At 42.2% G+C, this 26,913-nt stretch overlaps 1 protein-coding gene and 1 long non-coding RNA gene across 2 annotated transcripts in view; one reads left to right on the forward strand and one right to left on the reverse strand.

The window, feature by feature from the left end:
- Positions 1 to 26,913, forward strand: part of LOC6899595 (Down syndrome cell adhesion molecule-like protein Dscam2) — a 139,795-nt gene that overhangs the window by 102,526 nt on the left and 10,356 nt on the right. Inside the window, 8 exon segments of the mRNA XM_033380836.1 lie at positions 4 to 471; positions 10,159 to 10,379; positions 10,554 to 11,685; positions 11,748 to 12,026; positions 12,077 to 12,255; positions 12,315 to 12,573; positions 12,635 to 12,727; positions 12,839 to 13,186. Coding sequence (XP_033236727.1) covers positions 4 to 471; positions 10,159 to 10,379; positions 10,554 to 11,685; positions 11,748 to 12,026; positions 12,077 to 12,255; positions 12,315 to 12,573; positions 12,635 to 12,727; positions 12,839 to 13,186 — 2,979 coding nt within the window.
- LOC117184232 (uncharacterized) lies at positions 12,261 to 12,765 on the reverse strand. The gene is made up of 2 exons (XR_004469516.1): positions 12,618 to 12,765; positions 12,261 to 12,562 (listed from the first exon to the last, which is right to left on the reverse strand). It is a non-coding gene; the product is annotated as an uncharacterized lncRNA (long non-coding RNA).

Genomic DNA, 26,913 nt, shown 5'->3' on the forward strand with positions numbered 1-26,913 from the left:
CAGTGGGTCCTTCGGTAACAGTTTCTAAAAAAATGTTTACCATACGACGCGGTGAACGTGTAACGATAGCATGTGAAGCAACTGGAGATCGGCCGTTGGAAATGTCTTGGAGAGCCAAAGCTAATAAAATTGATCCTGCTTATGAAATACGATATCACATCAAAAACTCGCCTTTAGCTTATGGAGTTTTATCTGAACTGACAATATTACACACAGCTCTTACTGATAGAGGAGAATATTCATGCATTGCCAACAACGCATACGGTCATGATAGATCTGTCGTACATTTGCAGGTCCAAGAACCTCCAACTTTTCCGGTCAACTTACACGTTATGGATTTGGGAAGCCGTTCTGTGACATTGGCGTGGTCGCCAAATGATCAGGATTCAGTAATTTTAGGTGGCGGTGGAGGAAACAATCGAGACTCTCAACCAATATCAAATTACATATTACAATATAAGAAATCAGGAGGTATGTATCGTTGTTTACCAATTTTACTTATCTATTACAATAGGCTTAGCACATAAAAGAAGGAAATGAATACTGTTTTCTTTTTATTACCGAATATTACATTAATTCCAAGAGGAATACTTTACTCGGGAAAATGTACATAAGGTCCAAAAAAAAGCTGTCTGTCTGAATCTGGAACGGATGGATGCAAAATCGTATATCCTAGTATCATGTGCAATATGCATGAAGAAGATAAAAAAGGAGATTGTTGAACTACCGAGCGAGGTATATTAGATTTGTGGTAAAAGTGGATGTGTGTAACGTCCAGAAGGAATCGTTCCCGACCCATAAAGTATATATATTCTTGATCCGCATCAATAGCCGAGTCGATTGAGCCATGTCTGTCTGTCCGTCTGTCCGTCCCCTTCAGCGCCTAGTGCTCAAAGACTATAAGAGCTAGAGCAACGATGTTTTGGATCCAGACTTCTGTGATATGTTACTGCTACAAGAATATTTCAAAACTTTGCCCCGCCCACTTCCGCCCCCACAAAGAGCGAAAATCTGTGGCATCCACAATTTCGACGATACGAGAAAACTAAAAACTAAAAATCGTAGATGACTGTATCTTCTAGAGTGCAAAATCTGAAGCAGATCGTATAATTATTATAGCCAGAATCACGAAAACAATTTCATTCTTTCTCGCTCTGCCTCTCTCTAACACACAGGTTTCATGGTCGGTTTTGCCAATTGCAAAATATGAGTTCAAGGATCTCAGATCCCATAAGAGTTAGCTAGCAACCAAATTTGGTATCCACACTCCTGTGATATCGGACCTTGACCGTTTTATGTCAAGCATTCGCCACAACCCCTTCCGCCCCCGCAAAGGACGAAAATCTGAGGCATCCACAAATCTCAGAGATTATTAAGGCTAGAGTAACCAAATTTGGTACACACACTCCTTTAAGATGTCACTATAAAACGTATATCTCAAAATTTCGCCCCACCCCCTTCCGCCCCCACAAAGGACGAAAATCTGTTGCATCCACAATATTACAGATTCGAGAAAACTAAAAACGCAGAATCATAGATAATGACCATATCTATCAGATTGCTGGATCAGATCAGATCATTTTTATAGCCAAAAGGAACAAATCAATTTGCACTGGCTACGCAGCGCCCGACGTCACGCTCAGACTGATTTTCTGTCTCTCTCGCACGCACTCTTTGTCGTGTAGTTTAATATTAGCGGCGTCTGCCGGAGGAGAGCCATACTGACTTAGTATCGGGTATAACTGTAGAGTTGCGGTGTCCGCAGCAACTCACAACGTTCCCCCTCGTTTAATATGGTACTTTGCAATATATTTATTAAAAACTCAAGTTGTTTCTGATAAATATAAGTACTTTTATGTATAAGTATGTGTTCGGGCCAGCCGCTGAGGAATAACCGTAACTTTAGCATTATTATTGTATGAGCATAGAGAGCCGCCTACATATGTTGTAAAACGTTGACTTTCTGCAGAGCTGCTGCGCTCTCTCGCTACAGGGGCTCTCTGCCGCCGCCACTTCGGCAACTACTTTGATCTGCTGCCGCCACTTCGGCAGTCACTTTGATCTAACGCCGTCGTCTATAGTTTAGTTCTATGCTAACCCCTCTGCGCATTGGTTGCATATCGATCTCGCATAAAGTACATCTGGCAATAGCAAGCAATCGGCTTCCGCTAAGCCACCAAGATTAAATATATTATATATTATAAAGTTTAACCCAAATCTCTTTTTATTGTGAAAAACATAGGTGCCAAAAAAGCTTGGCATCTCAAACATTGGTGACCCCCCGACGTGATATAAAACCATTTCTTAATCGCGTTCCGTTAAAATAATTATTAATTATACAATATTGTGTTGTTGGGTAGTTTAACTACCAACAAATACATTTGAGTGCACATTGAAAAACAGTTTAAAGTGCAAATTCAGTGAGAGTGCGGCTGGAATATTTATAGACAAATTCCGGTACTTTAAGCGTCGAATCTCTCATTCTCTGCGCAGCTGCAGCCGCGGTTCTTGACTTTTCGTGTCTTGCATTCTCGCTCTCGCGTCTATACATCGTCGCTTAAGCGGTATTTCATTTTCCGTTGTTGTGTCGATTGCACAACGGTTAACATGGACAACGATCCAAATACAGGCGCGGGCGGAAATATTGTGGTGGCTGATTCCAGACTGAGTCTGTATAAACGTAAAAGTCAGTCATTATATGATCGATTGCACAGGCTTGGCGAATCCTTCGCGGGGAATAAAATCGACAAGCTGACCGCCGCGGAAGTCGAGGTGCGCCTTGATATGTTGGCAGAAATTCGAGCGGAATTTAATAAGGCCCATAATGAGTTGGAGGCTCTCGATCAAAACGAGATTGGGAGTGAGCTGCGCGAAATCTTCGATACTCTTTTCATATCGTTGAAAGCTGAGTTGCTGGCTGCTGTTGAAGTAGGCCAGTCACACGCCGCTGCCAATTCTACGACTCTGCCAAGCCATTCCGGACATAGTACCATCATCATGGCTCACAAGCAGCGACTTCCTGAGCTGAAGGTGCCGAAGTTTTCTGGTGGATACGTCGAGTTCTCGGATTTTATGGCAATGTTCAAATCTGTGATTGAAGCGGATGCGGATCTCAGTGACATCGAGAAATTCCAGCACCTTCGCTCTTGCCTCGCTGATGCGGCTTTGGATTCGGTTCGATCGTTGGAGCTCTCCAGTGCCAATTATCGTGCGGCTCTGGATATACTTAATAAACGCTTTAATAACAAAAGACTTGTTTTCCAGGCACACATCAAGAAGATTCTTGGGCTAAAGAGGGTAGACTCGCCTTCTGCTAAAAGGCTTCGGGAGTTTTCGGATGCAGTCAATTTACACATGCGAGCGTTGCAGACATTGGGAACTGCTGAGGAGATTTCGGGATTCATGGTTATCAACATGCTGCTGCAGAAGTTGGATTCGAAGACGCAAACCAAATGGGAGGAGCACACATCGTCGGATGCTATACCTACCGCAGAGGAATTCTTCGAATTCTTGCAGCAACGCTGCCAGAAAATGGAGCGATTGGAATATGCTACAGCGACACACGCTAGTAGCGATCAGGTGGGAAAAAACCATTCATATACGCATGTTAAGAAAACGTTTGTAGCTTCCAACTCTTCCGCCGACCCGTCTGTATGCGTCTTTTGCCACTCAGCGGGCCATGGAATATACTCGTGCAAGATATTCGAAAATCTCTCACCGTTGCTGCGCCACAAAGAAGTGAAGAAGCTTTCCCTATGCTTCAATTGCCTAAAACCGGGGCACCGGACCCGCGCATGCAATAGTGGAAAATGTCGAGTATGCGGCGGTAGGCATCATAGTTTGTTGCACTTCGTTAGTATGCAGCCCACAACACAAGGCTGCCCAGGTATTACTCCTCCCGATCTGGCCGTTCAACCAGACACTCTTTCCGTTGCTCAAAATTCTGCTAGCAGCTCGTCTCTACCTTCGTCTACCTCTCTTGCTGCCCAAGGTCTTCACTCTGATGTCGTGCTTCTGGCTACAGCCGTGGTTCTCGTGAAGAATCGGTCTGGCGTTTTAGTTCCTTGTCGTGCCATCTTAGATTCAGGATCGCAGCTGCATCTCGTCACATCCAGGTTCGCCCAGCAGCTTCAGCTTAGGAGAACTCAATCGTCTGCACTTGTGTCTGGGCTGGGCGATACCAGCGTTTCTACTGAGGGATCCACCATAAGCATTTGTATGCATTCTCGCACCTCTGCTTACACAACTACACTTACTGCTCTCATCGCCCCCACGATTACCGATTCTCAACCAAGTATGGCAGTAAATGTATCCGATTGGCGTATTCCATCTAACATTCAGCTCGCTGATCCTGCATTTTTCAATCCTCAACGGGTTGATCTTCTCATTGGTGCGAGCGTTTTTTATGATCTCCTCTGCGTAGGGCAAATCAAACTCACCGATGGACTGCCTCTTCTGCAGAAGACCCGGCTTGGGTGGATCGTATCTGGTGGTGGACAGAAGGTATCAAGCTCGGCGCTTTTGGCCACGCACAATTGTCCAGATTCGATAGCTGAGATGGAAGCAAGGTTGGATAAAACTCTTCGTATGTTTTGGGAAGTCGAGAATTGTGTGGAGGTTGGGTTGAATACCAAAGAAGAAGACGATTGTGAAGCACATTTCGTAAGCCGCCTTTCACGGTTGCCATCCGGGGAGTATGCAGTTCGTCTACCGCTAAATAACAATTCTGATCGTTTGGGAGAATCTTATGCTCAGGCTTATCGACGGTTCATCAGTCTGGAGCGAAAACTGGAGCGTAATCCTACACTCAAGGAGCGGTATTCCGCCTTTATGAGGGAGTATATTGATTTGCATCATATGCACCAAGTCAACCCTGATTCCCGTAGCCTCTGCAAATATTTCTTGCCTCATCACTGTGTCCTAAAGGAGGACAGTACGACGACAAAACTCCGTGTCGTTTTCGATGGTTCCGCAGCTACATCAACTGGATATTCTCTAAATGATGTGATGATGACAGGCCCTGTTATCCAGCCTGCATTGTTCAACATATTGGTTCGCTTTCGAACATATCCAGTCGCTCTCACTGGGGACATTTGTAAAATGTACCGCTGCGTACGAGTGTCTCCACCCGACAATTTGTATCAATGCATCCTATGGCGAGATTCCATCGAGTCCGAGGTTCAAGTCTACACATTAGACACCGTCACATACGGGACGAGGGCTGCATCATTTCTAGCGGTCCGCGCAATGCACCAGCTGGCCATCGACGAGGGTGAATCCTACCCTCTTGGCTCAGCTGCTCTGCGGCAGGAGTTTTACGTGGATGACCTCATTTCGGGCGGTAATTCGGTCGCACAGGTCATGGAAAAGATGCACCAAACATCAGCTTTACTGTCCCGTGGTAACTTTAGACTGAGGAAATGGTGCTCCAGTCACCAGGAAGTACTTGAGGGAACCCCTGAAGATGACATAGAGAAGTTCCTAAAGTTTAATGATGGAAGCGACATAGCCAAAACTCTCGGCTTAGCGTGGGACCCTGCTTCGGATCAGCTGCTTTTTGCCTTGTCCGCACTGGACGCAACCTCAAAGCCATCAAAGCGGTCGGTTTTATCTACGATTGCGCGGTTCTACGACCCTCTTGGATTGATAAATCCAGTCATTGTCAGGTGCAAAATCTTCCTTCAGCAGCTTTGGAGAGAAAATTTGGATTGGGATGAAAGCCTACCCTCAGCGTTGCATTCAACTTGGATGGACTTGAGAAATAGTTTGGCAAGCATTTCTCGGATCTCATTTCCTCGCTTGGTTCTTCGTTCTAGTGTGGCTACAGAAGTTCACGGATTCTGTGATGCCAGCTTAGAAGCATATGGCGCTTGCGTGTATATCGTGTCCAGGGAAGCCCAGTCTTCGAGCCACGTTTTGTGCTCAAAGTCGCGAGTGGCGCCGCTAAAGACTATATCGATTCCTAAGCTGGAATTAAGTGGAGCCCATTTGCTTGCGAAAATCATGCAGAATGTAAAGGACATGGGAATCTTTACAGGTCGGTTCTATTGCTGGTCGGATTCGTCAACAGCATTATCTTGGATTAGGGACGAGCCAGCTAAATTTCAAGTTTTCGTGGCAAATCGAGTGGCATCAATTCAGGAGTTGACGGCAGACATGGAATGGCGCTATGTTCCCACATCTTTAAATCCTGCTGATATTCTCTCGAGAGGCTCGCTTCCCAACCATCTTATCCAGTCAGAGCTATGGTTTCACGGCCCATCCTTTTTGCTATGCTCCAAGGATAAGTGGCCTGTATCTCCTACTAACAACATAGCAACTTTGGAGCTTCGCAAGAGAGGATTGCTAATCACGTCTCCACATGCCGATCTCACGTCCGGATGCAAATTTGCGATTTCATTCTTTCGCATGCAGCGCACATTCGCCTACATGCATAAATTTATACATCGTCTTAGGCATCCAGGACTCACCGTTTCTGATATTCGGCAAGGAACGCATCTTCTAATTCGACACATTCAGCTGGCAAATTTGTGGATGGACATAAAGGAGATTCGGCGCAATGGTCAAGTCATGAAATCCAGTTCTATTAGTTCGCTCAACCCGTTCATCGATCATTCTGGACTACTTAGAGTTGGAGGTCGTCTTGGCAACTCATCGCTAGGATTTGATGCTCAGCACCCGCTCATTCTGCCAAAGGGGCATTCCATTACCTTTGCGCTGATAAGACATTACCATGAAAGAAACCTCCATGCCGGACCTCGCGCCTTGCTATCCAAAATTCGGCTGGAATATTGGCCCATTGGAGGTGTTAAGGCAGTGTCAAGGGTCGTCAGCAGATGTGTGAGATGCTTCAGGACTAGGCCGCGCATGGTCGAACACATCATGGGAGACCTACCTAAGGAGCGTTTGGAAGGATCTCGAGCTTTTGAAGTCACTGGAGTGGATTACTGTGGACCTTTTTTCTACCGATCAGAAATCCGCACAAGGCCTCCGATCAAGTGCTACATTAGCGTATTCATCTGCTTCACTTCCAAGGCTATACACATGGAGCTCGTAAAGGATTTGACCACTGCATCGTTTCTAGGCGCATTAAAGCGTTTTACTTCCACTCGAGGAAGGCCAAGTCAAATTTGGTCGGACAATGCGACAAACTTCGTTGGGGCCAAGAACGAACTTCTGGAGCTAAAGAAGCTTTGTCTTAGCGAACCGCATATGAAGGAGGTCCACGAATCCTGCTTGGCTGACTCGATCGACTGGCGTTTCATCCCACCTCGCTCTCCGCATTTTGGCGGGTTGTGGGAAGCGGCCGTGAAGACCGCAAAATATCACCTGTACCGCTCCGTTGGACCATCTGTGCTTAGCTTCGACGAGCTGCGCACTCTGATCTGTCAGATCACTGCAATTGTTAACTCTCGCCCTTTGCTCTCGCTTTCAGAAAATCCTGATGATTTAGACGTTTTGACTCCTGCTCATCTGCTTTTAGGCGGCCCCCATGAGCAAATCCTCGAGCCTGACCTAACGAAGCTGAACTACAATCGTCTGGATGGCTGGCAGCGGGTCACCCAACTACAGCAAATATTTTGGAGCCGTTGGCGCGAAGAGTATCTCACTCTTTTGCAAGAGCGCGCGAAGTGGCGTACCCCCGCGCAAAACATCTGCAAGAACGACCTCGTTCTGGTGAAGGACGAAAATCTTCCTCCAATGCGTTGGCCACTGGCTAGAGTGGTCGATGTCGTTTTGGGCAAGGACGGAGTGTGTCGCGTCGCTGACCTGAAGACATCCTCAGGAAACATCAGGAGGGCCGTCACTCGGCTATGTTTGCTGCCCCTTAAGGAATCTGTTGAGAGACTAGCTCCCAACGGGGGGAGTATGTTCGGGCCAGCCGCTGAGGAATAACCGTAACTTTAGCATTATTATTGTATGAGCATAGAGAGCCGCCTACATATGTTGTAAAACGTTGACTTTCTGCAGAGCTGCTGCGCTCTCTCGCTACAGGGGCTCTCTGCCGCCGCCACTTCGGCAACTACTTTGATCTGCTGCCGCCACTTCGGCAGTCACTTTGATCTAACGCCGTCGTCTATAGTTTAGTTCTATGCTAACCCCTCTGCGCATTGGTTGCATATCGATCTCGCATAAAGTACATCTGGCAATAGCAAGCAATCGGCTTCCGCTAAGCCACCAAGATTAAATATATTATATATTATAAAGTTTAACCCAAATCTCTTTTTATTGTGAAAAACATAGGTGCCAAAAAAGCTTGGCATCTCAAACAGTATGTATTATGCGATGCACCGACGAAAGTATAGCGAAATTATGTAGCGAGATAACGAGAGCTCGAGTTATGTAAGTGTTTGTATAGACATTTAAAAGATAGACAGATCGCGAGAGCGAAAGCGAAAAAAAGAAAGGCGCGAGATTAAGACACGAGATGTCTATTATCTATGATCAACCCTGTCCGCAATATTTCCTTCTGCCTTCAAAGTATTGCAATTAAAGGAGGATTTTACCATAACTGAACACTAATTTTACCACTTTAATCGGGCATTCCACTATCTATCAGACCCTGTTCATAATTTTGTCACACTTGAACAGGACACTTTAACAAACAAAATATTCGAAGTTTTAAAACGGAAGCATTTCTTAAATATTAATTAATTGGAATACATCAGACAGAAAAAATTGTCATAGTTTAATAGCAACATTTTTGTTCTAAAACTTGCGAAATTTATTTTTTACATGGCTGCATCTTTCAAGAGGCGATGCAATTACTGCAGTATCAAGTGGCCCGTCTGCAACCAGCAGAAGGCTTATACGCGAGCATGCAGGAAAGATAGCTTTAAGACTAATATTCGAACTAGGCATGCATTCAAAATACAAATACCAAATTGATCACTCCTGATCAAGTTGTGCATAACAATCACACCAAGAATTTTTCTACGGTTAACTAAGGATGGGAGGTTTACTAATAGCAGTCTACTAGAGTAAGATGGGAGTCTCACACCCTCATTCCAGTTAAGGCCCCGCAGAGCAAAGATTAAAAAGTTTTTCTGGACTGATTCTATACGGTCCATCAGTGTAATTCTCTCAAGAGAACCACCAAATAGGGTATAGGTAGCCACGAGGAGCAAGAACGATGAAATGTCTTTACTTTGCTTTTTTGATGCATTAAGGTGTAGAAATCCATCTCAGGAGGTTGCGCGGAAACCCTAAAAGGTCATGTTTATGCACTAAAACGGAATGGTTTTCAGAGTCGAATGCTTTACTAAAGTCGGTGTAAATAACATCCGTCTGTAAGTTACCTCGAAAGCCTTTAATAATGAAAGAGGTAAACTCTAGAAAGCTCGCGGTTGTTGATCGCCGCATTATAAATCCATGTTGAGTTGGATAAGTGACTTGTAGATATGTTGCAAGTGCGGAGTTAAAACATCCTCAAGCATTTTGGTCATTAGTCATTTTGTCATTAGTCTTTATCCCATGGGCACCCCTTTTGAGTCACAGGTAGACGCCACCCATGTCCCTCTGCCTCCTTAATGATCTGGAGGATCGGTGTCTTTATCCATCCGTGTGAATCCGCGTGGACTAGTTTTCATTACTCCGATCGATGACATGGTCAGATTCCGCCACATTAGAGGTGTGAGAACTGGGGACCAGAGAGAGTACTGCTCTTCCCCGTGCCTGCCGATGGTAGCAGTCATGGTTCACCAACTTTCTGTGAATTTATTTGTTCACCATTAAATACATTTATTCAATATTTAAGCGTATTACTCAGATCAGTCAGCTGTTTTTGACGGATGGTGGATGGCGGATGGTGCCAGAGTGAATTCGACTTTCACATCTGTCAAAAAATCCCACCATTTCCCCGGGATGGGCTCAGTGTGCAGAGCCTATTAGGCTATACAAAATTTTTAGTTTGCATATTAACAGATAAAGGATATATTTGTATATGCACTTTGGTTTCTAGGACTAAACGCACACTTATAAAAAGTGCAATAAAAACAAAACTTTTTAAGAAACTTTTTTTGTAATACAGCAATTAGATTAGGTCTTATTTAGAGCAGAAGAATAAAATCAAATAGCGGGTATTTTATGGTGGGCACGTTAATTACAGCGCATTTACTTCTTTCTTATACTGCATATTCTTCTATTCCCATTATTTAGATGTTTGGCATGAACAAAATAACCAAAAACTTATACCTGGGGATAGAACTACTGCACAATTAGGATCACTTAAGCCAGCACAGTCATATCACATTCGCCTATATGCAGAAAATCATTTAGGTACCAGTGCTCCAAGTGATGTTTTATTCTTTCAAACGGACTCGGAAGTACCATCTGCACCTCCCCAAGATGTAACTGCAGAACCTTTGGGAGCGCAACAGGTAATTTACTCAAGCAAGGTTCAAGTGCCCACCCTAAAGCAAGTCAAGCTAATATTCAAAATTCTCTTATCAGGAAAAGGTCATTTATTTTCTGATTGTCAGAAGCTCTTTTGTGTTCGGAATGGTTATCATTGAATATTAAAATGGCCTTTTTTTCTTCCTAATTAATTTCAGCTATTGATAACTTGGCGGGCACCTGTGCGGGATACCTGGAATGGAGAGTTGTTAGGTTACACCATTACATATCAAAAACATAACTCCCCAAATAGGGTAAAAAATAATACGAAAGTTAGTAGCTTAAGAACAGAAGGTATAAATGACTTCCGCTTAATCGAATTGGAAAAGTATACGCAATATGCAATCACTATATCAGCCTATAATGTGAAGGGTGATGGGCCCCCAAGCGAAGTGGCATTAGGTCATACCTTAGAAGACGCCCCTTCGGCAAGCCCGCAATCCGTATCATGTATTGCTCTAACTGCACAAAATATTCAAATATCTTGGCAGTCGCCACCCAAGGAATTATGCCATGGAATTATTCAAGGATACAAGATATTCTATGAACCAGTATATTTGGAAAACGAGTACAACGGACGAGAAACTAAGATTACATCAGCTCAGAGCACTGTACTTCATGGCCTCCATCCTTTTACAAATTACAGCGTTCAGGTTTTGGCTTTTACTCGTGCTGGTGAAGGTAATTTAAGTCCTGCTGTATCGTGTACTACTGAGGAGGCAGTTCCTGATGCACCAGAACGTGTAAAATCGATTGTGAGTACTGAATCGTCAGTAATTATTAGCTGGCTTCCACCACGACGTCCTAATGGGTTGATAACTAAATATAATGTATTCATAAGAGTACTTGAAAAGGGACAGGAATTAAAAATTCTAAAGGAAGTTCTTCCAGCTCATAATCGCCATTTCGAAGCTAAAGACTTAAATATGAGAGAAGTATATGAGGCTTGGGTGACAGCATCCACGAGAGTGGGCCAAGGTCCCAGCACACCAGTTATTAAACTCGTACCCAATACACTAGTACCAGCAGCTATAATTTCATTTAGTCAGACACTGAGTGTTAGTTGGAGAGCCGATATTAAATTGACATGCGTTTTTGTTGGTAACCCAAAAGCGACGGCAGAATGGAAGGTTTTAAACACTCGTTTAAAAAAACATATCCGCATGGAAGTAAACAATGACAATACATTGAGTCTCCGGAACATTCAACGGCCCAACGAAGGAAATTACTCCTGTGTTGTGAGAAACCCGATTGGTTCTGACCATATTACATATCAGCTATTTGTACAAGGTAAATGTGTCCAATAATCACTATTAACATAATATTAAAAACTATTTTTAAATCTTTAATAGTGCCGCCTTCAGCTCCAATAGTCTCCGTAAATTCGGTTCACAAAAACTCAGTATCTTTACAATGGAGAGTAGAAGACATTGGTGGTGCGCCGTTAAAAGGTTTCACATTAACTTTCAGACGCGAGCCGGCCGAGTGGGAGGAACTACAATTGGATCGCCGTATTAACTCCTATGTATTAGAGAACCTTCAATGCGGAACTAGATATCAATTCACAATCAACACATATAATACAATTGGCACGAGTCCTTCTAGCGAAGTGGAATCAGTAAAAACTAAAGGTACGATTCGGATAAAATTAGTTAGTTTATTTTAATGCTTTCTTTAACAGGTGATAAACCGTCTGCGCCGCCGACTCAGAGTTTTATTCGTTTGAATACAACATCGATTACATTGGATTTATCTTCGTGGCAAGATGGGGGGTGCCCCATACTGTATTTCAGTATAGAATTCAAGCTGCATGAGTCTTCTACTGAATGGATAATAGTTTCTAACAAAATTGAAACAAATGTATGTATAAAACACAAATTTGTATGATGATAAAATTAAATTGAATTTTCTACCATTAGGCAAGATACAATATAGGTGACTTAGACCCCGGAACTGCATATAACTTACGAATGACTGCCCACAACAATGCCGGGTCCACTCACAAGGAGTTTTATTTTAAAACATTAGACTTTGTAGAGATTAAAAATGAATTGGGTCGTGTAGAGCTGCCCAGCGTCCAGACAGTATTCACCGATGCTCATCTTTTAGCTGTAATTGTGTCATCCATTTTTGGAACTATTCTCGCATTGATTGGAGCTTTAATATGCTTTAAAAATTGTTCGTAGTGTTATGTTTAATCAATTCACCAGATAAATACTTACTAAATACATTTTTTTAGATCCTCGCAATGGATTTGCTAGTAACGAGATTTCACTGAGGTCCCCTAGAGGCACAGGAGGCAAGGTTGTTCAACCCCGAGAACACTTTTATGGTACGGTACGAAAATCTTGCCAACAATCTCCCCCTGAATCTGTTATCGGACTCGAGCGCATACCAGAATACTCAGAAGATATATACCCTTACGCAACATTTCATTTACCAGAGCATGAAAACCAATCGGGGAACATCCCAATAAGTCATACAGGAAAATCAGTGAATTATGACTCTCGATTAGCAGTTGATAGTACCTTATGCAGCTCTGGGACAAAAGTAAAAAGATCAGCTTCAACCAGTGTAAGCGGCACCAACACTAACGCAAACATCGAAGGTTGTGATGAATATAAGCACTTGAATACTGAAAAGAGACAAAAGCGTCGTTCAAATGTAATAAAGTCTGAGTCAGAAGAGTATGACAGTTTGAATAGCGACAGTGAGCTAAGTGGCGAGCGCGTCAAAGAAGATAGTCGATGTTCTCGCGAAGCATCAGGCGGTGAGGATAGTGGATTTACAGGTAATATATTTTTACTAATTACTAATACTAATAAACAATACATTCAAATTTACAACTGATATTTTTTACCCTTTCACAAGGTAAAATTATTTGTACTATCTTAATTAGAACCGAAAACTAATACGTTCTATCAAAGACTATACAATACCAAGATGTTGCATGAGCGACCAAAAAACTGTTCTATGGCGGGTCCTAACATTAGAACCCAAAAGGCACGAGGGAGCGGGCGGGGTTTCAATTCCCTTTTCGCCTGTACTTTGTCTCTACCGCGACCCCGCTGCCCATCGGTTTCGTCTGTTCAGCAATTCTGGACTCTCGAGCCTCAGCACCGTCGAAGCGGTGGTCGCGGATCGCCGATGCTTTGGAGCGGCACAGTGGGAAAATTCGATTGGAAAATTCTCTATTAGATGCGTACATTAAATTTATCTAAAGCACTCATACAATTTTTTTACTATTTCGGCTGAGTCCCCACTGTGCCGCGCCAAAGACATCAGCGACCACGCTGCCCTACGGTTTCGGCACGCAGGCACTGACATGCTTTCACACCGACTCGACGCTGACCGAGGCATTGACGAAGCCGAGTAGCATTTCGGAGGCGAAGGTAGCGTAAAAGAGAATTGAAGTAATAGCCCCGCGCGCCCGTACCATGAAGCGTTCCTTTGGCTCGTACCTTTGGTTCTATCGACGTTCCGTCTATTTGTATGAAAACTAATCATCATCTAGACGATTCTGACCATGAAAAGTACCAAGGGAAAATGAATTATTCTCTTATCTTCAGGTCTATAAAATTATGGAAGGTAATTTATGGCAGTAATATGGTTATTTAAAAAAAATCTATAATGCTATAAACTTATTTCTTCATCGGCTTTAAATAGATAAATCTAGAAACAACGTAGGAATACATAGCCACTTTAGACAAGACACTTTAGTCGAGTCGATTCAGCCATGTCTGTCTGTCCGTCCTTATAAGCGCCTAGTGCTCAAGGACTATAAGAGCTAGAGCAACGACATATTATATAGCCAGACTTCTTTGATATGTCATTGTTACAAGTATATTTCAAAACTTCTCCCCGCCTACTTCCCCCCCCACAAAGGGCGAAAATCTGTGGCACCCACAAGTTCAAAGATTCGAGAAAACAGAAAACGCAAAATCGTAGATGATGACTACATCTACTCGAGTGAAAAATCGGAGCCAGATCGTATAATTATTATAGCCAGAATCAAGAAAACAATTTCTCTCTGCATAATGCAAAATATGAGTTCAAGGATCTCAGAGACTATAAAAGCTAGAGCACCCAAATTTGGTATCCACACTCCTGTGATATCGGACCTTGACAAGTTTATTTCAAAATTTTGGCAGGCCCCTTCAGCGCCCGCAAAGGACGAAAATCTGGGGCATCCACAAATCTCAGAGACTATTAAGGCTAGAGTAACCAAATTTGGTATCCACACTCCTGTTAAATCTCAATATAACACGTCTATCTCAAAATTTCACCTACCTCCTTGCGCCCCCACAAAAGACGAAAATTTGTGGCATCCACAACATTGAAAATACGAGAAAACTAAAGACGCACAATTATAGGGAATGACCATATCTATCAGATTGCTGAATCTGGATCAGATGGGAACATTTTTATAGCCAAAAGGAACAAATCAATTTGCAGTGGCTACGCAGCGCCCGACGTCACGCTCAGACTGATTTTCTGTCTCTCTCGCACGCACTCTTTGTCGTGTCGTTTAATATTAGCAACGCCTGCCGGAGGAGAGCTATACTGACTAAGTATCGGGTATAAATGTAGAGTCGCGGTCGCAGCAGCAACTCACAACGTTCCCCCTCGTTTAAACTGGAATCGAACTGGTATGCAATAACGCGTTGACGAGGGCCAAATGATTTTTTGATCAGTTTTTGAAATAAGTTGGAGGGGTACGTATGATGTAACGAATAAACTTTTGTCGTCTAAATCATTATTAGAGAAGCTTTGCTTTTATTCGCAATGGCCCGTACTTCCATCCAAACCCCATTTTCCAATTAATAAGAGATGTGCAATAGAATCATATGCTATGGTTTCAACAACATTGGATTGAAGCTCTAATATGCTCGAGGCTGTGTTATCTAATAAACTTTGGAAGCTTGGAAGAAAACCAAATGATATTTTGCTGTTCACAAAATTTCCTACTCAAAATATTATTGTTTGGTCATTCCGGTCTCCCTTAAAAGAGAAATTACTTCAATGGGATCCGCTGGCAACACAATTTGGCTTTGATTTTTGTTGCGTAATGTAGAAACAGCGGACTTATCAATTTGGACCAGCTGAGCTATACGCCGTCGCTTTGTTCTCGTTGAAGACTCCATAAAATTATGTTTTTCACGGCCACTTGGAGCACTTTCCGCCTTTTTCTGGAATACATTTAGGGCACATTTCAATCAAATTTATTCCTTTGTACTCAATCACATTCATATTGTAAAACGGAAGATTTCTTACATTTGTTACGCTTCCAAAATACAACAATTTTTTTTGCAAATGTATTCAATAGTTTAAATAAGGGCATTCAATTCAGTAGATATTCATAATAGAAACACACAGTACACAAAACAAACACGGTGGCTCTGCTGGACAAGTTCAACCTTGAAAAAATAAGAAGTGTTAGACTATTGAATATTTCACACACATCTGCAAGTTTCTGCAGCTGACTTAAACACTTTTATTAAGTAAAGACTTATAGATTAATACAATGAATATAAAATCTATGTGGGAATTAAGGGGGAACACAACTAAAACTTTAAGTAAACATAAAAATCAAGCACAAAAAAGAAATAAAAACAAAGGTTACATAAAACATTATTTTAAAAGGTCTAACACACAAATTAGTCTTTAATTATTTACAAAAATAAAAATACGTTGTCATATTTTTTTTTATTTCTGGCCTTTGGCCTTTGGTACGGATTCACGTGCAAGAGAAGTATCGGACACAAATACGAACATGAGCAAATACACCTAACTACGCACACGGTCACATACACACATACGATTCGTGGCACGGTGTTGTTGTGACCATTTATGCCTATGTACCTTGATCACCGCTCCCGGTTCATCCGGTTATCCCTTAAAGAAGGCTTTTGCAGCCTCCTATCCAACCAACTATTCAACTCCTTTGCCCAGCATATAGAACTCTAGCACCAATTCATGTTAAATACTATATTTAATATTGCAAATTAGAACCACGCATCGCAAATAGTAAACTAATAAAATATTAGCTCTTAATGCTAAAATTTAGATTGAAATTTCAAATTGAAAGAAGGGCAGTATATATATAAGTTTTATATTAGGTAAATAGATAAATAAATATGCAAGAGAAAGGCTAGCCAGTAAATGTAAAACTGTGCGCAGCGATCGTTATGGCAGGTCAGTTATTCAATTGCATTATCTAAAGCAAACGCTCGCAAGTAGATGGGAAAGCAGAAAAGAGTCTTAAGATATGCCAGAAGGGCATAAGGGAGAGCGCACAGCCTCTCTTAAGCGCGGAAGCTCTTGCCTACGTGAGGTATCTTTTTTGGTTATGCAATAAATCGTGGCTAAAAACTACCAAACTCCAATATTTTTCAGTTTTTTTTTTTTCGGATCACTTACGCCATTTCTTTAATTGGTTTTAATAAACGCCTTGAAACAGCGATGAAATCGCTTCCATGGACTGCGGCGACGTTCCTATAACGAAAACTGGAGAACAAAATTGTACAACAAAAAAAAAAACTCACGCCCTCTTTTGCGGTTCCTCTGCCCTGTCACACGTTTCACTTGCTATTTCTTCCAAAAATAATTAAAAAAAAAAAAACTAAAAAAATGTACTAAGCTAATTTAAACTAATGACACTATAAAATAAACTAGGAATCCGCGGTTACGTTGACGGATACAAACGACAGTCGTTGCCGCCGGCTTCACCTCTGGGCACTCCTCGGCACTTTGTAAAACAACAAAATAGGGCTAGGTCCAGATCTATATTTCTGGTAGAAAGTGCTTGATCGGTTACGTCGGATTAATAACTTCCGCCGAATTGGACGGCCTCCAATATATTTCGGTTCCGCGACACATAAGAAGATCTTTTACCCCTCCCACTCTGTGCTGCTCGGCCTAAGCGTTGGGAATTTTAGTACGTTGTTGCGAGCTTTCGTATTGGGGGTTTAGACAGGTACCAAAAGATTGCGCAAAGTTTAAGCTGGTACTAACCGCCAATCAATTGAAATTGGCACTTAACACTTTTACTTTATTTTCCTCCGTAGGATTTAATGTCAATAAAAAACACAATATTTTGTTGCTGCATTCAGATGTTAAAACTTTTGCCGTTTTCTTCTTGAATTGAGACGGCAATTTGAGTAAAATATCAGGGAGAACAATATCCATTCTTGGTACTTTTCATATTGTTCCCTTTTGTGGATCCCAGTATTTATACCTATTTTTATTCGTTACGCTTTCAAACCACTTCATGCTCGAGGCCAACGGTTTTTCATATTCGAGGGTGCCAAAGATATCCAAACTAAATGAAATCCAACTTAGGTGGTCTCAAGGTTTCACAGCAGGTTGAAATATATGAAAATGATCAACAAAATAATTCCTTGATCGGAATAAGATTAACGAAAGCTGTAACTTAACAAGTAAAAAATCCAACGTTAGGAAAGCAGCACTCTACTCTTTCTTCAAACAGGTTGATTCTTTTTTAAAAATCTTTGGCAAGCATATCGAAAATTGGCGGATTACATTTTTTCTCAATTTAAAATGTCAACAATTGAAGTTTACAAGTCCAAGACGATTGCAAAAAAACACATATGTTTGCAGAGTTGTCATGTAAAAACTTTAATTATTCGGGCAAATTGTAAAAATTGGTGTTTAACAAATTAGAAGCGGAGAGTGGCAAAATGATATTGTTTTGATCCCTAATAAAAAACCATGAAATAAACGAAGATCAACATTTCACAACTTCAGCTTGGTACTTCAATTTTTATTTTTGGGCGTGAATAAAAATCCTGAGGTCCGGTGAGAACATATGAACATGTCTATGAACAACTAGAAGGAAGCGTTTCCGGCGTTTACTATTGATCAGCGTAAATCACCAAGTCCAAACTGATTTTACTAATAAGATGACGTCTTCACCATTACTGCTCTCTTTCGAGGGTCTATCCTTTTGTCAATATGCATGATCTCTTTCTAGTGCTTGTCTCTCTGAGAGACAAGAGAACGAGTTGACTAAGTGGATGGAGACTCACCCGCGAACGACGTCACCTTATTAGTAAATTCACCTTGGGTGAGTCAACGCACCGTGGGGCCTTCGCCCATTTTATTTTACAACATTTATAACTTCTGAACGATACAAGATACTTTCATGAAACACACTGCATTTCAAAGAATATTTGTACTTTGTCTGCATAAGATTGATGCTATACATACATACATATGTTCGTCCAATTTTTTGTGTTCTGTAACGCATCAACAGAAATATCTAATAAACTTAAAATTTCTAAGGATTGTTTTTTTTCAAAATATTTTTTTGAATGTCGCATGAAGGACTGAAGAGGCTGCCAACATGTAAGTTTGTGCTAGTTTTTGGTTTTTCGTGATATCTTACACATTTTCATGTACGTAATCTTCACTTCTCGTTTCCGGGACTTCCTCTGTCATCCTCGAATTGGAAGGTTGATGAAATAATGTTGCATTTTAAAGTATTTGAAATTATAGCCAATCTTTTGATAATGCCGTTATTCACTTCAGTTATTTTTGTTGTAATTTCGTTTTCCTGAAAGAATTTCCGGAATGAGTGTACCCTTAGCCATATTTGGACCAGTCGACGCTCAGTCGAGGTTCCTCAAAGAATTCGTCTTGAATAATTTTGTTCCTGTTTTTTTTTTTCCTTTGGCTGGCGTGCTATCATCAAATGATACTTACTTTTGAGGAATGGCATACACCTAACTCATTTTGTACACGGTTTTGAAACAGTTAAAAAAAAAAAAGTTTTAAATTTGTTTACACGGTTTTATTCCATTTAACACTGTTCAACATAGCACAACACAAATAGATAAAAACACACACAGCTCACAATCAGCCATAAACCAAACGGAAACAAGAAAGAGCATAAAGAGAATATGTACGTATTTGTTTCTGTTTCGTTTTTTTCCGTAAATATATGTACATATGTATGTTATTAGCAAATTTACTGGTCAGATCAATTGTGGAAATTTCAATATAAATTTGTTAGTATTTTGTGAACTCTCAAAACTCTCATAAAAACATTTTTTGTACTCAAATTTGTTTTTCCCAGTTTCCTAAATTTTTCCATAATTTTAATATGTTTTAGAGATAAGGAACCAATCACATATTTTTGCATACGATCAATGTATTTTTTACACGGTTTTTTTTTAGGAATTAATGATTCATTCAAATTTTGAATTTAGTGTTTGCGAGATCTTTTATAACTTTCCAACAATCGTAGTAAGAGAAAATTCCTAATTCACACTAATATTTGTACCAGTAATCCAGTAATTTCTAGTAATCCTGGCCTTATATTTGAAATCTGATGGTTAATATAATTCACAGTGGACTTTATTAACTCTGAAAAATTTTTGACGTATATAAATAATATTTTCCGGCAATAGTGAGCAGACGAAGGTCGCGGACAATTCCAATATTCTGAAGTGTCCGCTTTTAGCTACAGGGGGTCAAGGGAACCATAAACAAATTTGGCGTCTGCAGTGGTTTTATCGTCCGTCTCTATTGTTTGCTTATATGCACTTTTCCCAGAAGATTCATCCCAGCCCCATTTTTTGATTAATGTGAGATTTTGCGGCGGACTCAGACTTTCGCAGTGTGATGTAGCATATTGGATATTACCAAACCTTCACGGAAGGCTGAGCAGGTGATGGTTCGTCCCCCGTCCGGGCACGTGCTTGTTCCGGCTTCCGTCTCATCGTCAAGAAATGGGGGGGTTTTTTTATTTCCCAGAACGGACGGGACACAGCTCTACTCCAACAATCATAATACTGACACAGTAACGTTTATTAAAAATTTCACGTGCAAGCGAAGTATCGACACAAATATGTACCAGAGAAAATACAGCTAACTACGCACACGGACACATACACACATACAAGTCGTGCCACGGTGTTGTTGTGACACCTCATGCCCACCCTACCATGATCACCGCTCCCGGTTCATCCGGTGATCCCATAAAGAAGGCTCTTACAGCCTCCTATCCAACCGCATTACCCTCATTTGCCCAGCATGGTCCCCGCATATAGAACTCTAGCCCCGATTCATGTTAAATCCTATATTTCATATTGAGCAATAGCACATGAATCGCAACTCGTAAACTAATAAATGCTTAACTCTTAATAATACAATTTAGATTGAAATTTAACTTACAAATTGAAGGAAGGGAAGGGTACATATCTCTAGCTTTTATGTTAGGCAAATAGATAATAATAATAAATAAATATGCAAAAGGGAATGTAAAAACTGTGCGCAGCGATCGTTATGGCAGGTCAGTTATTCAAGTGCATTAGCGAAAGCAACCGCAAGTAGAAAGCATAAAAGAACGTCAGAGCGACCAGCCTCGCATCTTCCCTTTTGTGCCTTGTTCTTAAGAGGGCTGTTTCTTATGCGCGGCGTAAGCGCTTATGGTTGCCAGCAAGGCATAAGGGAGAGCGCACAGCCTCTCTTAAGCGAAGAAGCCCCTGACTACGTGAGGTTTTTTTCTTTTTCGGTTATGCAATAAATAGTTGCTAATAACAAACAAACTCCAATATTTTATCTTTATGTTTTGGGATCACTTACGGCCTTCCTTGATTTGTTTTAATAAATGCGTTGAAACAGCGATGAAAGCGCTTCCATGGACTGCGGCAACGTTCCTAAAACGAAAGCTGGAGAAATAATTTTACAAAAAAAAAACTCACGCTCTCCTCTGCGTGTTAACCGTTGTTCACTTTCGCCCTGTCACACATTCCACTTGCTATTTCTTCCGAACAGAATTTAAAACACAACCAAAAGAAATTTACTAAGCTAATTACACTAATGACTCTATAACATAAAATAGGAATCAGCGGTTACACTGATGGATAAAAAAAAAAAAAAAACGACAGTCGTTGCCGCCGGCTTCACATCTGGGCACTCCTCGGCACTTCGTACGGGTAAACGAAAATAGGTCTAGACCCAGATCTATATTTCGGGTAGAAATTGGTTGACCGTTTACATAGCTTTAATAATTTCCGCAGAATTGGACGGCCTCCAATATATCGCGGGTCCGTGACACATAAGGTGCTCGCGCCCGCAAAGCGACTGATGAGCCGATCTTTTAAGCCTCCCGCTTTGTGCTGCTCGGCCTAGCGCTGGGAATTTTTGGTACGGAGCTGTAGTTGGGCGAGGAGCATAAGTCTCTTGTCGCGGGCGGAGGCCCTAATATCGGGGAAATTGTTGTTGCGAGCTTTCGTATTGGGGTTCAGACAGGTACCCAAACGATTGCCCGAATTTTAGGACGGTACTAACCGCCAATCTGAAAAATTAATTTCCTACAATAAAAAAAGCACTACCCTACGCCACGAGTGTATGTGGTGTATATTAGCGACGATGAAATACATACCAATTGAAATTGGCACTTAACACACTTTTACTTTATAAACGCACAATATTTCTTTCTTTTTGCTGTATTCAGCTATTAAGATCTTTTCCCGGTTTTTATTCCTCTTTTTTTTCTTTATACTTGGACTGGACAAAAATAGCACGTCTGTCTTCGCCAACAGTTTTTCTTCCAAGAGACCGAGGCTAGATCTGCACAGTCTGAGACCCCCAGTACAGCGTTAAACTTGCGAATCCTCCATTTTCGAATTGACGCCGTAATTATTAAAGTTTCAACTCAAAAAACAGAAAAAAAGCCGCTCTACTTCGTTTACCTTTTAACTTGAATTGAGGCGCCAAAGTTGAATAACATAGGGAGACCAATATCCCTTCTTGGTACTTTTCCAAATGTTCCCTTTTTGTGGATCCCAGTATTTATACCTTTTTTTTTATACGTTACTCTTTCAAACCACTTCAAATCCCCCCTACCAAAATCACACTTTGGGGAAGAAGGACCAAAAGGGTGATTCCCACTAAGAGCGATTTTTAACCATGGTGCTACTGTTTGATATCTTTGGCATGGAATTTGCCGATCAGACGTCCTTGCAGATCCTCTAGCTCGTAATAGGCTTGACCCAACTGTCGCCTTACCCGAGACTTCACAAAAACGGTAGCCAACTTGGCATTAAATCCTTTCACGAAATTACTTTGCTGGAAATTTCGACGGTAAACCTCCTGTCCCACTCTGAATGATACCTCCTTACTTCGAAGGTTATACGTCTTTTCATTTCGTTCGTGCTGAGCCCTCATTGCCTCCTTTGCCGTGCCACGCATCAGGTCAAATGAGTCGTCCCTAGAAAAATGCACCCAACGATCTTCTAACATCTCTAGCTGCATCAACAACTGATACGTGGTACCATTCGTGATCATCTGTTGCCCAAACGCCAACTGGTATGGACTCGCCTTTACGGCACTGTGCACAGCCGATCTTAACGCACAGGCTACACTGCTGAGCTGCTCATCCCAGTTACCTTGGTCAGTATTTATGTAGGCTTTGATTGCTGCCAAGATAGATCTGTTAACTCGCTCGGACGCGTTAGCCTGCGGAGCGTAAACGGCGGTGTAAGCGTACTCTATGCCATACTTCTGAAGCAAGGAGTTGAATGCATGGGACTTAAATTGGACGCCGTTGTCCGAGACTAGCTTTTCCGGCACTTCAAAGCAGTGAAATAATTGTTCCTCAATGTATGGTACGATGGCGTCGGCGGTAAATTTTCTTACGGGTTTAATAAACGGAAATTTGGAAAAATGATCTAACACCACAAATATCCCGACATTCCCACTACGACTTCTAGGATACGGTCCCAGAAAATCTACGTAGAGCTTCTGAAAGAACCGTTCTGTTTCCCCCGTTTTTGCTAGTGGCGGTCTTAAAGTTCTATTTGGATGCTTAGTACACTTACAAATTTCACACCGGTTTATGAACTCTTTGACATCTCTTAACAACGTCGGCCAATAATAGTAGCGCCGAACCTTTTCGAGCGTTTTATTTATGCCTCCGTGTGCAGATAGGGCGTGCTCGTGGGCCATTTTCAGGACCGAATCTATGAGCCCCTTGGGAATCAAAATTTTTCAACAGAGTTCATCCGCTACCTTTCGCCTGTTCCGTGCTCGGTGCGACGATATATATGCCTGCCTACCACCTTTACATCTGGCATCTGAGCCTGACTACTCGCTACTTTAGCCCTAAGGGAAACGTAATCCGTCGAACTAAAGTGCTCCGACTCCAAATCGATCCTTTCTTCTGGTTCGATCTCTGACAAATCTGGGGAAAAGACCCGAGACAAGGCGTCTGGAACGATGTTTCGAGACCCTTTTCGGTGGCTAATATTAAAGGAATACCCCTGAAGATTCAAAGCCCATCTGGCCAGTCTGCTACTCAGATCTGATTGGGACATCAGCCACTTCAAGGAGGCATGGTCGGTTATCACCGTAAATTGATGTCCCTCTAGCGCGAAATTTCTTGATGCTCAGAATGGCAGCTAAGCATTCCTTTACCGTCACCGAGTAAGCACGTTGGCACTTATTCAATTTTCGTGACATAAACGCAATTGGTACTTCATCGCCCTCTTCGTTTATCTGCATCAGTACCCCTCCTACTCCTGAGTGACTAGCGTCGCAGTGGATAAAGAAAGGCTTTTCAAAATTCGGTGTGTGTAAGACGGGCGCTTCACACATTGAGTTCTTCAGAGCTGTGAATGCAGCTTCTGCTTCTTCGGACCAAATGAACTGGCGTTTCTGCTTCAGGGCGTCCGTCAGAGGCGCCGCAATAGCCGCAAAATTCTTTATAAATTTGTGGTACCATCCCGTCATACCCAAGAATCGACGCAACTGTTTCACCGACTTCGGAGCAGGATATTCCTTAATGGCCTCTATTTTGTCCAAGTCCATGCCTATAATACCGTGACCCACTACATGCCCCAGATAGCGGACCTCAGGCACACAGAACTTGCTCTTCTGTATATTAATTGTAAGCCCCGCTGCAGACAGCTTCTCTGCTAATACTTTTAACACACTCAGATGCCTTTCAAAGGTGTCTGACACTATAAGCAGGTCATCCAAGTATATAAACACTTCGTTTCGAAGATTGGCTGGAATAATGCGGTCCATAAGTTTGGACATAGTAGACGGCGCATTGGTAAGCCCAAACGGCATAACTTTAAACTGGTAAAGCGGCCGTCCAGGCACTGTGAATGCTGTTTTATCCCTAGAACCTTCTTCTAGCGGTATTTGCCAGTAGGCATCTTTCAGGTCGAGGCTAGTTATGTATTCTGCCTTTGGTAACCGGCTTAAGATCCCATCTATGAGCGGCATGGGATACGCGTCCTTCCGAGTCACCTCGTTCACCTTGCGGCTGTCTATACAAAGACGAACCTTCTCCGGCTTCCGGACGAGTACTACCGGACAAGACCACGCACTGTTGGATTCTTCGATGACCCCTAGCGCTAACATGCGATCCAACTCCTCATACATTAATTTCTCGATAGCTGGGGACACTGCATAGTGTCGTTGTTTAGTGGGCTTTGCCTCACCTACATCTATTACATGGGACAACAACGTGGTTTTTCCTAAACCATTATCCGCGAAAGACGGAAGACACTGAATGGTTCTATTCAGTTGTTCTCGTTGCACCTCCGATAAAGGACGTTGGTTTTCTGGCTTCCACACCTCATCGCAATGGTTCACCGTGTCATTAGCACTTCCTTGTGGATACAAATCGGCTGGCAATAAGCCAAATTTGGTCCAAAAGTTAATGCCCAGATACAGAGGCTGCGTTAGGGTTGGAACGATGTATAGGGTAACAGACCTGGTAACACCTTTATAGCCCACTTCCGCTTTAAGCTTCCCAACCACTCTCTGAGACTGCCCACCCGCTGTCCGAACTGTGGATGTCATGGGCTTAAATTGAAATTGGCTTTCAAGCAGCTCGCTGGCCAAATCTCCACCAATGCAACTAATAGATGCCCCTGTATCCATTAATCCAACAAGCTTTCTGTCTAATAATGTGACCTCTGCATATGGCCTGAGATCTTCTGATATTATTGACCATACCAGAGCTTTTTTCTCTAACCTTAGATTTCTGACAAATTCTTCCCGACGTACTTTAGCTCGTGCCTTCCGTTTAGACTCCCTATCCTCTTTTTCTTCCTGTGTTATTTTCTTATTAACTATGGTTAAATTATTGTTTACTATTGGGATTGGGAAACTACTCGCTCTGCTAACTGTCTAACAGTCTTAACTGTGCAATGCTAAAGATCTTTTCATATAGCAGTTCATGCTGTATCTCCGGCAATAAATTGGATCGGAGTGACTCCATCAGGGAACCTTCTGACAAGGGCGCTGTCAGGGTATCTGCCAGTCGGGCAATCGCTTCGTAGAACTCATCAAATGATTCGTTCTCCTTCTGCTTCCTTCGGTCTATTGCAGCTCGAATGTTGACTTCTGTCCTCGCATCCTTGAATCGTACTAACAATGTAGATTTAAGGTCGGCCCAAACGACCGTCCTAACACTCTTATGGTAGCGCCAATACCAGTCACTGGCACTTCCCTCAAAGAGATTGCTCATGTATCTCGAAAGCAACTCGAAATTCCCGTCCAATGTTTGGATCGTGAGCGCTTCTACCCGATAAATGAAATCGTCGACGGAAATTCCAGTCCGCCCAGAGAACATAAGCTTCCAATTGACTAAAATTTGACTAACACGCTCTGGTCGAATATCCACACTCATGGGGGAATTCCTGCTGGCTGTTTCGAAACCCTGAAACCCGGGCAAAGGTGTCGGCCGTCGTGCCGATCCTTCTCCAGCTTGGTTATCCCTCGAAGGAACATCCGCTGTATTTGCCAATTGGCCCATGAGAGAGCTGAGAATACCTTGAAAACCATTAGCGATCGCATTGCTTAGCATCTCGGTTTGTGTCAACGAGGCTTCAGCCATGGCTTCGACTATCATTCGCTGAAGCTCGTTACTAGGCGGCGGAGCTACCACCACTGGCGGACCAGCTTCCCTAGTTTGCGGCTGTTGTGTTGAATGTGTTTGAAGTTTGAGTGTCTTAGGTGTCGATCGAATATACATGTATGTTATTATTTAATTATTTATTCAAATATTTAATTGCATATTTATCGTTAACGGAGCTAGTTGGCGCAATATTTATATCCGTCTTTATTTATTTATTTATCGGAGTATTTATTGGTCCGAAGCGTGGTGTTATTTATTCTTACTAGTTATTTCTTTGGGTATTTATTTCTTTATTTATATATATTATATTAGTTTAGGAGTATCCTTTTTTTTTGTAATATTGGTGTTGCTCGGTGCAGATGCCACAAGAAGGGGGTAGTCGACAGTATCCTACGCGATCACGCATAAACAAAACAGTGGACCAGATAGGAGAAAGGTCAGGGGCGATGTTTGATCAAGCTCGGGAGGAACTTAGAGCTGTGGATGGGTTGCCAAGAACACCGGTCCAGGCCAGGTCAGAAGAATGGCCAATGTCCGATCCTACACCCACGCTTGCTTCCTAACTGGCATCAGCAGTCAACGTATCGTTGGCCCAGGCTCATGCGACACACAGGGAA

The sequence above is a fragment of the Drosophila pseudoobscura genome, chromosome 4 (assembly GCF_009870125.1).
Source record: "Drosophila pseudoobscura strain MV-25-SWS-2005 chromosome 4, UCI_Dpse_MV25, whole genome shotgun sequence".
In the NCBI taxonomy this organism is placed as follows: Eukaryota; Metazoa; Arthropoda; class Insecta; order Diptera; family Drosophilidae; genus Drosophila; species Drosophila pseudoobscura.